This window comes from Syngnathus acus, chromosome 15 (assembly GCF_901709675.1).
Source record: "Syngnathus acus chromosome 15, fSynAcu1.2, whole genome shotgun sequence".
Lineage (NCBI taxonomy): Eukaryota > Metazoa > Chordata > Actinopteri > Syngnathiformes > Syngnathidae > Syngnathus > Syngnathus acus.
In genome coordinates this window covers 7226786-7240758 of record NC_051100.1, presented here as the reverse complement: position 1 = coordinate 7240758, position 13973 = coordinate 7226786, and the positions used below count along the sequence as shown (strand labels likewise).

The 13973-nt window shown below is 38.9% G+C and overlaps 1 protein-coding gene across 1 annotated transcript in view; it reads right to left on the bottom strand.

The window, feature by feature from the left end:
• eys (eyes shut homolog) overlaps window positions 1–13973 on the bottom strand; it is a 108541-nt gene that overhangs the window by 3624 nt on the left and 90944 nt on the right. The window contains exons 44-48 of the mRNA XM_037271004.1: window positions 12532–12749; window positions 6359–6531; window positions 3295–3477; window positions 2071–2237; window positions 1630–1774 (exon numbers count right to left, since the gene is read on the bottom strand). Coding sequence (XP_037126899.1) covers window positions 1630–1774; window positions 2071–2237; window positions 3295–3477; window positions 6359–6531; window positions 12532–12749 — 886 coding nt within the window. The remainder of the gene's footprint in view (window positions 1–1629; window positions 1775–2070; window positions 2238–3294; window positions 3478–6358; window positions 6532–12531; window positions 12750–13973) is intronic.

The following is a 13973-nucleotide window of genomic DNA, read 5'->3' as shown; positions in this document are numbered from 1 at the left end:
ACGCTAATGCCATCTATGTAGACTTAAGTGAAGCATAGTAAATGTACACACACACACACACACACACACACACACACACACACACACACACACACACACACACACACACACACACACACACACACACGCACACACACACACACACACACACACACACACACACACACACGCACACACACACACACACACACACACACACACACACTTAAATGCCCTCAATAGAAATGTTTGCATGGAATGGTGTCGAGCCTCGACAAACACTATTGCCAGTTACTTGTTATTTGATCAGCGGCTCAAATTGACAGACTGATTCATTTCAGGAGTCACCGCGTCTCCTCTGCCACCTTTCCACAGGGGGAGTGTGGATCTGTTGATAACTGGGACTGAAGTGAATTATCAGTGTGTTCACTGCCAGCCATCATGATTAGGGCTCCAGGAAGGTCACACAGATCTGATTAGACGCCCAAGAGTTCTCATTACATCCTCAGCACCAGGGCCATGGCGCCACCGGTGTCAGGTTTACCAATACGTGGATGTCGCTGGGTCAGGTGGAATTTGTGAACTGTGTTCACCGTCGCTGATTTGATTTTTTCTAAAGCTTTTATTTGAAAGGCTGCATTGAAATGAATGCCACACTCACAAATAAGACATAAAAGCACCCCAGTCCTTGGACACAAAAAGCTGCTGTACAGTTCAAATGGCTCTGCTGCAAATAACAGGCCTGAATACTGAATGTGGTTAAATTGTTTTTCCCCAATGTTATTATCAATGTCAATATTTGCACAAGAGCAGCCACAGAAAATAAACCTTGCATTTACTTCAGTAATAATGTTTCAGTAACAATATGCCAATTCCAATCTCAGTAATAATCATGTTTCAGTAACATTATGCCAATTCCAATCTCAGTAATTCATGTTAGAATGTCATTTAACTAGACAAAGGTGAGTAGACATTTCCAAGTGGGCATGTACAAAGAGTCAAATGTGACTCGCATTTTTGTTTATTGGGTTCTACATTTCGTCACGGTATGAATTTTCTGGTGTAATCATTGAGCAGTTTATATCACACCCATTAAGGAGCGCTTTAGACCATTTGGGCAAAACTCATTAACTAGTAGGATATTGCGAGCCATAACAGGACATTTTTAAACTATATTTGAATCTTTGGCTATAAAAACAGGTTGATTTTGTGAAAACGTGCGCGCTTGCATTGGCCTATTTGGGATCTAATCCTTGATATTTTTTTCTTTTGACATTGCTGTTTTTTTTAAAGTTCACACTTCAGCATAAGGTAATGGTAACCAGTAATATTGTCATCTAACCAATTAAAAGTAGCAAATAAAATCGATGTAATTTGCCTTTCTCCGATTGGCTTCTTTCCACATTCCCAAAACTCGAGTGGTCGGTTAATTCCATTAGGACAAATGTAAATTTGAAAGATTAACCCTGCCTCTCACAATTTTTTTTTTTCTGCAGCAGCAATTAAGTGTGTTGATACTACTCTATGTGATCTGTTCCAGTCCACGCTTTCATTAGACGCCTCTCCTCTTTTTACTACGGCACAATGATCCTGGGATGAAGGCCAAGCTCCAGCGCTCCTTGTGCACGCTGCTGAAAACGGCTGTCTTACCCTGAAAGCCTTGATGGAACCTGGAGCCAAGTGGCAGCAGGTCAGGGGTGTACTCATTATATCCCCCTACAAAGAGTTGCTTGACAGCATCGAGGCCCCGCAGAGGTCCTGGAGATGAGCCCGTTCTGTTCCTTTGTCCGTCAACCTAAGAAACACGTTGTTGATATGTTGGCACTGTTAATTTTCAAAATATCTTAATTGGATGACCTCCAATTAATTAGCTTCACTGAGGTCCACTTGTAATTCGGAAGTACTTAAATACAAAAGGACTTCCTTTCCACGGGGATTCTCACTGACTTGTCTCACTGCACCATCACATTTTTTTTAATTCGGATTTTTGAACCAAAAATAATGACAAACCTGACATGAGATTGTAGCATGGCCTACATCTCTGACATAAAGAGAAAGGACAAGTTGAAGTCAAATAACAACTCCAATCACCTTCAGCCATCCGGTTTTGTTGGTCCTTCCAAATGTGACGGTGTGGATGTCCATGTGGAGGTTCAGTCGATCTGAGACGATGGTTGCTATACCTGAGCCAAGATTGAATTTATGCACAATTCTACCCTTCCGCACGCCCAAAACGAGGAAGTCGTCACCATCAGTGCCTGGAAATAGAAAGCGTTAATGAGCAGCGCTGCGGATATAGTAGTTGATAAATATATTATAAATAACATGAACTCTCGCTGAACTGTAACCCACAAAACAATAACAATCAATGACTCAGATCCAAACTCAATTATACATGTGGTTGCTGGAAGGAACATTGTCGATGACATTGTTGATCACTGCAACCACTGCAGTTTTGTGTAACTTGATCCCATGTATTCATAAAATAATTGTGCATCATTGTTTTCATCAAGTGATCAAAGATGACACTTCATTAAAGCAATTATTGTTTCAGATGTTCATTTTTCAGCTTTTCTCTTATTTTGCATTTAAATTTGCACTATTTTTGACTCGGCTGCTCTCTTTCCTGGCAGGTATTTCATTATTCATATCGTTCTTGTGCTTTTTTTTTGTCTTGCTTGTTTATAACTTGAACTCTCTCGAGAAGGCTACAGCGGATCTACAAGAACTTATTTTTGCAACAATCACATTAGCACATCTAATTCACACTAATTAAACAATGGATTAAAAAAATGCATACAAGAAGTCATTCTCCCCTACCATTTGTTGTCAGATATCATTTGAACAAACTTGCGGCCATTTGCATTTGACAGCTTTGTAGGTTTTGTATGCATATATCATTCTCGTGGTTTGGCAATTAGAGCAGTGTACAAAAGAGTCGTATTGTAAGATTATTATTATTTTTTTTGTTCTGTTCCTAACTGCAGTTCAATGCGAGTGTGACAAGTGTGTGAAAAGTGTCTTTGGTTATGTAACTACATGCCTCACTTTGCTGTTTTGGAGCAATTTCTTTTGTCTGACTTTTAAACTGTATAGACTATGCAAAAAAAAAAAAAGTTCTCTTAGGAATTTTCTATTTATAACATTGCCGCTGGAAAAGATGGATGGGAAAAAGCAGCAGCAACCACTTTAGTTTTTGCTGATATGTAGACCTAAAAGGTTTTGGTGTCTCACTTAAAAACTGCACTGGAATTAGCGTCCAAGTTCTTGCTGAGACATAAAAACAAAATCCGCAAAAGTGTGCAGGTTTCTGACCTTGTCCTTTCCGCCCAGTGAACAGGATCAGGTTGTCTTTCAAAGCAGAGGTGTTATTGGCCAGCGTGAGCTTCAGCTGGAACTCATAGAAAAAGCTGAGACTTGGAATGTTGGTGTAGGCCGCAAAAGATGTGTAGCCGAACTCATCAGTACCACTGAATCTGGTTCGTGTGATATTGACTGCTGCAAGACAGACAGACAGACAGACAGACAAGACACATTGGAAGGAGACAGTGTGCACCCCATCACAACTTGCCAAAAGATGGCACTATTGCTACACAGCACCTCCATGCAGCGAGTTAAATCCTTTCAGAACGCTATTAGATGATGACCTGTTTTCAAACACTATCACCTCTCCAGTCCCATTCTATTTCTATTAGTAGCTATTTAGGCGGAATTTTGGCAAGCAGCCGTCGACTGCTTCATCCTCTCGCTGCACATAATGGAAGCGCAGTAACATTCAATTCATGTTTAGTTACAGAGAGTGTGTGTGTGTTGGTTGCATCAATGCTCTCTACTTGACATGAAATTGCATTTGATTTTGGACTGCAGACTCAATGTTAAATTCCATGATATTTTTGACACCCCCACACACACACACATTGTGGACTGGAATTCACTGTTCATGTGGCAAAACAGGTTCAAAACTCTGCTCTGCAATTGTCTCCCTTGTGCACATAAATTATTTATAAAGCTTCAGTATCATCCCCACTATGAGCCCTATTTGCTTATTGTTTCGCTGAATCGCCTCTCAATTAAAAGTAGACAAATGACACAGAGCTGCTTTGTATTTTGTTCACTTAACAAGAAGTTAGATGTTAATGGTGCCGTTTTTTCAGACCACATGTGGATATTTGTTTCTTATCAATTCCTACCATTGCTACTATGATGCTCAATAAAAAATTTTCACACCAATATTAATACGATTTTACCTCGTTCCAATACCGCTAGTACTTTTGATACAAAACAATTCTCCACCAAAACAAGGACAACTAATTTTAAAGACAGACCTATACAAACTGCTATTGTAATTTTCCTTCAAATTGCATTAAATTACTGGACTTTTTTATCTTATTCTAATTTCTAGTTCTTGATCATAAAACAACCACAAGAGGGTGGCCAATATTGGTACCCATCTCTGTTTTGAGTACCGATACCTTGAAATAAGCCTTGTATTAGCAATGATGCAGATATATGGCATCATAAGAATTGATAACATGCTGAATTACCTGAACTTTGTGTATAGAAGTTTAGCATTTTAAGAAGTACGACCACACACTTGAAATAATGTTAAGCCTTCTGACTATCTATACGTTTTAAAACATACTGCTAGTACCGTAATACTTAAATAATATAATATCCCCCATGTTCAATCTCAACATAACACTACGAGGATGGATGAGTAACTTGTCTGCGAAGGTAGACCATTAATAATTCCAAGAAAAGCCACCTCAAATAAACATGAATGTTTCATGAACTCTACAATGGCACTTCAACATCCGTTGCACTTCCTGGTCTTTTCGTTACAGTTTGTTCCCTGCTTGTTCAGAGAGCGACCGTATCAATTTAGGTGCACTTTAGTGGAGACCTGAAAAAATTGCACTAAAGGAAGACCATTTTGTGTTCTCGTTTTCAGTTTTTTTTACCTTTTTAACTCATCTACCTCACCCTTGAACGTCCTTCAAAACCATAGCAGTTTTTGCTATGACAAAAAGCAATCATCCCTGAGTGTTTGAAAAATACCATGTGATTATTGGAATGCTGGAAAGTAACATGTTCTCCTGATCTTTGACTGTTGCTAATGATGTGCTGGGTTGGATACTCTGCAATCTTAACAGGTACTGAGCAATTGCAAAGGTTATTCTTTGTTGCATGTAACTGTAAATAATGATATGTGTGTCAACACTTGGCATCTTAAATGTACTAGTTGAGGTGTGACAGCAGTTTACGTGCCAATCAGAGAACCTTTGAAACTGATCTGCAGTAGAAAAAAATGGCTCTTTAGATTCGTGGGGGGTTCTTGGCAATGACAAAAAGTGATCATGAAACGATGTCTAAATGGAACATATTTTTGGTGTCATTGGTAATGCCTGACGGTTTGAGAATCACTTGCAATCAAAAGCATAACAGAAGAACTACTGGGCTCAAATATTAAAGCCTAGTCCATATTAGGTATGAGGAAAGGATTGGGTGGCCTTGTTCATGTACATGTAGCAAATCCCTTGGGAGTGATCAGCTGTGATTGTGCTGATCTTATCGGATGTTGGCAGGATTCAAATGTCAGGAGCATGCTTGGCGCTGCGCTGGATGGTTGAATTGCCGTGTCTGGCATGCGGGTGCTGGAGCATGTCTATGATATGCCAAGCACCCTACTGTTCTTTAGTTTAGTCATGCAAAACCTTTGCTTCTGAGCTTGCTTCATTGGCTGACTTTTTTTTAAGGGAATCGGAAAATAAACAGCTCTTAAGTAAATAGATAGTTTAAAATAATCTGACGTTCCACTTTTATTGAGCACAGCTGCTAAGAAAAGTTGTTTAAAGTAAATACAATCTGAATCATTTAAAAGTCCTTTGAAATATTCAGCAAATCAGCCGTGAGTTTTGCTTTGATTATCCAACTTTATCGCTGGAGGAAAAGCACATTTCTACATCCTCAGCACTATTTAGTTCCATTAATCCCTTTACTTAACAACAGGCACTCGTTCTACCAACTGCTCAAGGCTCCCATTCACCAACTGTTTGCAGATGAATCCCTTAATAAAGCTGCAAAATCTACACCGATCTGATGTGAGCGCTGTGAAAAGGGTCGGTTTCAGGAGCATCGTTCTTAACTGAAAACTGAAAATGGGTCACGCTTTGGACGTTTGTTCACGCGACAGCTGTATTTTGGAAACTAAAAAGCAAATACAACTGTCTGGAAATGGACGTTTGTCTTCTACACAGTTGACTGTGAACGTAGGAACAAAAGGAAAAGCATTCATTAACATTGTGTTTCTTCACAAAGTACCAACTACTAGATTTCTACATTTTAGTGTTCTGATTTCCAATAATTCATTTTGCCTTACCTTCATCACAAAGTAGTCCTTGTCTACCAAAAGGACAAAGACACACTGCCTCCAGTGGCGACTTTGGGATGCATGTTGCTCCATGACTGCAGGGGTTGCGGTCACAGGTCATAAACTGGCACAGCTGGCCAGTGAAAAGCTGTGGGCACTCACAGAACCAGTCCTCTGCATCACTAAATGGCGCAGACACACAGGGACACATTAAACCGAGAGGTGAAACATCATGTGGAGATGTGTGTGAGACTAAAACGGTTGTAATTGTAAATTAGGAACCGTGTGTCTCCAGATACACACTTGGATGAATAAAAGCAAAACACACATGCTGTAGAACAGAAGAGCACAATCCACTTAAGGCTATGAGAGATAATGAATGTGTTTACTTGTATTAAGATGTAGACTAAACTATAATAGCTTCACGCTGTGCCCATGTCCAAGCTACTGCATGCATGTTTCAAGGAAATATATTGTGTAGTTCTTGCATAATCTTTCTACACTTACCAACCAAACCAAGCCAATGAGTGAAAACAATCGGTGTCGTTTGCTGTCAGAAAATGCACAACCGCAAATGATTCTTCCCTGAGTGAATATAGTGGTCCTTGCTCGACACTACAACAAAGCAACATGGTGGCAGAAGAGACATGTACCGATAGTCAAAGATAGAGGAGGCAGTCGTGAGTTTCAGTCCCATAAATTAATCATGTGTTTGGTGCAGCAGCTCTGCAGGGTGTGTTTTTGCTCCTTGAGAAAGTGGCTTCCAGAAATGAAATATTTAGCACATTCTGTTGCCTGTGTAGTGCATTGCTAGACACGACAGAGCTCAACTACAAAGAAAGGATTATTAACGGCCCGCTAATGCCGTTTGTAAGGCACGGTGATACACAGCCGCATACTTCCGCTACCTGTTGTTCAAACTATTTTCAAAATATTACAGATGTGACTCGTCACAAGGATTAATTGTGTCTTGGAGTAAACAGGTACGTTCATTTGAAAGACATTTGACGTTCCTGAGTTTTTCTGCATTAACATCACTTGTCTCTGTGACTTTAAGGTGAAACAAGGAAAAGAAATGTGCCGCCTCAATAAAGTCCAAATAAAGTGCCACAAAATGGAGCTCTGCATGTGTGACATTTTGTGTTTGTGTCTCATTGTGTTTGTCAGTGCAATATGTTGAATCGGGGAACAAGCAAGTCTCAAAAGACTTTTAATTGGCTTGGTCCAAACTTGATTTGTGTCGGGACACATGGTTGCTTAAATTAGCCCCTAGCAGCCACTTTGATGATGAAATTGTAGTCATTTTTTGCAGACTAATCCAAATACGTTCAGGCAACAATACGTTGAAATTATACACTTGCAATAAATCGTTATAGTGGTTCACTTGCAGGTCACAGGGATATATATATACATGTATACTATAAACCGCTACTTTTTGCTCAAACCTTGAACCTTATCCAGTGTATTTTATTTATGGATTTTTCATGATTTTTATGAAATTGTAAGAAGATTTGTTTTGTTAATACAGGTAATAGAAATGAGCATAAAACAAGATGTTTTGGTGGTATTAGTTTGAAAAAAAATTTTGTAATGACTTTGATACAAATTAATCACATTTAACACAGAAATCCAGATAAGGGTTTGCATGCATGTGCTATAAAATAAAACAAATGCAAACCAGATATAATTGTCTGATGTACTATACTTCTATACAATATAGTATAAGACATTTACACCTCCCATCTCACCCGCAAGGCGACCACGATTGTGAGTGATGTGAGTCACCCCGCTCACTCTTTGTTTGATCTTCTGCCCTCTGGGAAGAGGTACAGGAGCCTGCGCTCCCGCACCACCAGACTCACCAACAGCTTCATACTCCAGGCTGTTAGGATCCTGAACTCTCTCCCCCCTTCTGCGTAGCGTCCTGTACTTTTGCTCTATATTCTGACTGTCTGCTGTATGCACAGTTGCTCCATTTTTGCTCCTCTTATTTATTATGTTATTTGTTTATTTATTATTTATTTATCACTCTTATTTATTCATTGTTTGTGCCTTCTTGTTTTTATTATTTTTGTGTTGTTTACATGTATACTATATATTGTGTACTATGTCTTGTCACCGTGGGATAGTGGGAACGTAATTTCGATTTCTTTGTGTGTCTTGGCATGTGAAGAAATTGACAATAAAGCAGACTTTGACTTTGACTTGACTTTGAGAGGGGAACAGTAACAATAAGATGTTTAAATGCCTGCATTTCGCAAACGTCTTCCGCAATAAAGAATGTAATTATGACATGCACTTTTAAAAGTGCATGTTGATATGGAAACACTCATCGACAGGAAGCCGATGATGATGTTCAGCTGTCATGCTATTCATTTGGAAGAAGCAGTTAGTCCACATTATCCTTCATTAAAAATACAATGGAATACATGTTTCTAGAAGATATTATTCATAGACAAGAGCTGCTTTGGTATGAAACACTTGCCCTCCATTATTGTAAGCAGACAGCTGGATACCGTGACAATTGAAAGCTCTGGCGGGAGGTGGTAGGGTAAATCATTTCAACATCACCTCTCTCTTCCTTTGCTGAATTTCAATAATAGTCAAGGAATAAAGCAGAACTTGAATTTATATGTGACATTCACCTGATGTACTTAGGCTCCTGTTTGAGCAGACGGCTCAATGACATTTGCTGACCTCATCCAGACGGTCACGGCTCGTCCGAAGGGTGACGAAGGGTGAGGTTTGCTGAACCTCGGTCGGGATTGTTTGAAACGCAATGTCAAAGCAAAGCATCACTCACATGGAATTCCTTTAAGGAAGGAGGAAAAGAAAGACTTTCTCTCTGGATCAGACAATATTGCCTCTCTGCAACCTCTCTTTGTGCATATCTAAATTAGGAACGTCGAAACCTTTTTTTTCCAGAGTGCTTTACGCAGAAAAATGGGCTGAGGTGCATCTGAGTGAGTAAATATTTTATTAAATTTACTTAAATCAGTGACATTATCCCTACAAATGTTTGTAGACTATTTGATGAAATTCACAGAGCAATGACAATGGCCCATTCAATCACAATAATACTTTATAGCTACAGTACATCCAACAAAATCACCCTCTTACTCTCTCTATTTCCAAAGGATGAATGACTTATTCAGTGAATTTACAAAAATATGATTAAGTTATGCAAGGAGCAATTTACCCAGCCATGTGAATATGTGTAGTTTGCAGTGTACGCGTTGCATTCAATGTTTTTATCTGCTTTCTTATCTTGTAATACACATAGGTTAATAAATCAATTGAACACATAAATGGGTAAGTAGGGGATACTCAGTAGCTTTTGCACATTTCTTTAGCATAGAACAACAGCACATAGTGTAACTAAGCCACAGTGTGACATCAATTGGGTAATCCAAGGACAAGTACCTCACAAATCATACTCTATGTGTGGTTTGTGCAATAGCTGCTCATTACTAAAATGAATAAATCAAACTAAAAAGACTGTGAATTAATGTGGGCTGGCTGAACTTCAGCCTCCGGAAGTTTCCAGGCAACAAGCAGAGAATTGTTTTGTTGTTGTTTTTTTGTTTCTGAGATTGATATAATAAAAGCGCACCATCAACACTCGCAAAGCAATACTGCTGGTTGCAATGCTTTTAATCTTACACCACGATAAAAATGTGAGAATACTGCGTGTTTTTATATTTTAAGGCTTCATTAGTGTCACAGTTAACAAGATGGGCACTGATCAATCACACGGCAAACACTGTACAGCAACTTAAACAATGCAAGTGAGCACAATCATCGGACCACATACTTCCTTACGTGATGCATGTCAAAAGTGCCATTTTAAATATGGATAAAATACTAGATATGGTAAAATGAAGCTTAAAATTTGCTTCATGAACCAATTGCATGTTTTTTTACTCCTCGAGAAGGCACTATAATCACAAACTACCGTAATTTTCGGACTATAAGTCGCACCGGAGTATAAGTCGCACCAGCCATAAAATGCCCAAAAAAGTGAAAAAAAAACATATATGTATATAAATCGCTCCTGAGTATAAGTCGCCCCCCCCACCCAAACTATGAAAAGAAAACGCGACTTATAGTCCGAAAATTACGGTAATATCTATATTCATAAAGTGTGGGAAGAATAATATACCATGGAGATTCAAAACCGGGAACTACTTGATGCAGTCGCTTTAACCATAAATCCACTGTGCTGCCATGAAAGATCATGCGGTATTTTTATATGCTATTGTGCTCCAACAAAAGATCGCAACAGTGAAAGATGAGGACACCTGCTCCTGCAAAATGCTCACTGCACGCCTACACAAACGAAACAACATCAACAGCAGGCCCCCCAGCAGGACACTTACTGACAGGAGACATGTGGGAGTCAAACTGTACTCCGTTCTAGACCAATAAAGTTGGATGTTGTGAGTTGTCAATGTACCATGGTCAAGTCAAATCTCACAAGGTTGCTTTAAAAGAAAACGTCAAATGTATAAACTAACAATCCATTATATTTTGCTTACTACATAAAATGATTATTGTAGATATATTTTTTTTGTTTTTTGTTTTTTTCATTTGCAGTAATCACGATGACAGGGTGTCCAATGCACAGAAGAGATTTATAAATGTCACACGTCAGACATCAGAAAGCCTTTTGGCATTTCACGTTGATGTTACTAAAAAGCTTGATATGCTTCAGATACCTATGACAGAATATGCTCTAGTTTGACATTGATATGGAAAAAAACAACCTCTGGTGAAACCACAATCCCGTCATCCAATTGTCTCACAGCAATGCAGCCAAAGGCAACTGAGAGAGCTCTGTAAACTTTCACTGACCCCTGTATGGCATGTCCTACAAGAGACTGCATTCATGTGTATCCATCACATTAGGGTAATTGCAAGAGTTGCTCTTTAACACATGACAAACCACTAGAACCACAATGCCATCGCATCCTAATTGCTATTCGCCAAGCTTTTTCCTATCGCAATCATCAGGGTGTCTGCTTTCATTTCCTGTTAAACAAATGCAAGTGTTAATTGATAGTGTCATAACAATGAGCAAGTAATTTCCAGCACCTATATTCTGGATTAGCCGAGGGGAAAGATCATCATTGGTCATCTGTGCAGACTAACAAAGAGGGTAAAAAATTGCTGGTAAGTGAGGTGTGATAGTGTTCTGATGAGCTAAGATGGCTAAACACAAAGAGAGATGGAATCACATTTCAGACCAACCTAGAAAATAAATGGAACCTTTCTTTCACTCTTTCACCTTTTTGTATCCAGAATATCATCTATCCGACCACCCGTCTGTTCACCCGACCCAACCACCCACCCACCCGTCCGTCCGTCCGGCCGTCCATCCATCCATTCTCTTTCTCTGAAAGTACAATTTGTTTGATTTCACGGAGGACTAAGGAAATCTGAAAGTATTAATATATGATTGAGAATCAGAGGTTTTAAACACTTGAAAATTATACTTAAAAAATAATTCACTATTTTTCCTTTCTGTTCTGTGTGCAATAAGCTCGCTGACAAATTGCTATTTTACAGATTTTAAATATATATATATAGATGTGTATTTTGTGCCACGGGGCAATTAAATTATCTTGAAACTTGTGCTTCACTTGCCAGGTTTTAAGTGGTGAATGTGCACTTTTAATTGATGAAGGTTCCCCTTTATCAGAAGGGTTGAGTAAAATCACTTGAGTATTATGAATGTATTGTGGTGCTGAAATATTTTTGTCATTGTTGAAGGTGCTCATAAATGTTAAGCCTCTCATTTTAGTCTGCATAGCAAAGTATGAGCACAAAAATAATTGAGGGCAAAGAAGCACCTTTTACATGAGATTTTTTCCAATTATGTGTTTCATTGAAAAGGAAAGATATAAGGCTCGTGTGGGTTTGGCAAAGGTCTATGCTTTGCCGGGAGCAATTCTACTTTGTTATTCAATAGCAGGAGTAAGCAATTTAACTACTTGACTGATTCTCACAAACCTCTGAGAAGGAGCATGTGCTGAGAAATCTATATCGGACATTTTTCTTCTCCACAAGATAGGCAGATATAAGATGGAGCTGATGAAAGTGGACAATTTGGTACTAATCAAAGTTGAATTTTGTATTGATTACATATCAGCTTTCACTTGCAAAAGCACTGCAATAATTACCTCACACAAGTCCCACCATTGCGACAGGGAAGGTATTGGCAAACAGGTGGATCACAGTTGTTGATGTTCCGCCCTCTCACGGCCTCACCCACCAAGAAAATTTCCTTTGAGTTGACCTGAAGTTGCCGAATACATCCAATAAATCCTCCTTTTGCAAGCCCGTCATGCAATTCCCAACGGGAGGGAGCTAGCCCAAGAAAAATAGGCCCAAATATTTCCTGCAAAATAAAAAAAAGATACTAAGCCAGTGATCATCATGAATATTGTTTATTAAATCACACTAAATCATACAATAAACAACATACGGCCTCTTTCATTTTGTAGCTTCGCTGCAACTGTAGAAACAGTAATGGTAAAAAAAGATTACCACCGTCGTTTTCACACACTGCTGATAGAACAGGAGAGATACCGACACATATTCTGCAAGCTCTCTTTAATGGCAATGCAGTACATTTATTGAAACTAATTACATGAAATTGAAGCATGTCTACTAATTTAGAATGAATGGAGCTTCAGAAACAATCATAATAAAATATCTTTTTCTGTTTCCTATACATTCGGCTCACTGGTGTAACCCTTGATAGAAAATCGTCTTCTTTTCATTACGCCTTCATTCACATACATTGTAGATTGATGCCTCTTATGTTCTCGTAATGGTCCATTATGGTTAATATGTCATCCTTGCAAATGAATGGGTGGATTCCATATTTATATTGTTGCTGAAAAAGTGTATAAAACATGCATGCAAACAATTCATTTATCAGAAAAATTTTGGATTTCTAGATGGTGACATTAATTATTGTACTGAAAGATGTTTTTCTTTAGTTGGACAATGTGAGTTGTGAACTTCTGGGAAGAAGTCTTTTGAGGGTGCCACATGGCTATTAGAATAACATCACCATTATTATGTTTTATGACTTTCCTTTAGGGCTGCATCAGGCTTCCTATTCAGTGTCTTGTGTGTGTGGTCACTCATCTCCACTAAACAGCGAATGGGGAGGTGTGGTCTGAAGCAATGAAGTATGTTTTGATGGACAGCAGAAAATGAGTCTCCTCTTAAGATTTATACTAATGATGCTCAGTTTGAAGCTCATATGGTCATATTGGTGAGAATAGGTAGTCAAATGACTGCTTTTTTTATTGGTAGTTGATGCTAAGGTGACAATAGTTAAGCCATCTTAGACTAATTGATGTCATTCATGGATATTTTCAGTCACCAATTTGCTGTGCGTGCCACCAAACACGAGCTATCTCATTTGCTCCCCTGCCATTGCTTTTCAAAATCAAGACAGAACAGCCCAAAAATTTCTCTGGGAGAGGTCAGCACCAGAGAATTAATCCAGAATGCTGAAGACCCAGAGACAAGGAAATGAAGCATTTAAAGGCGTTTTGTTGTCATAGGAGATGTGGCATGACTCCTTCTTGCGACTGGCTACAAATCA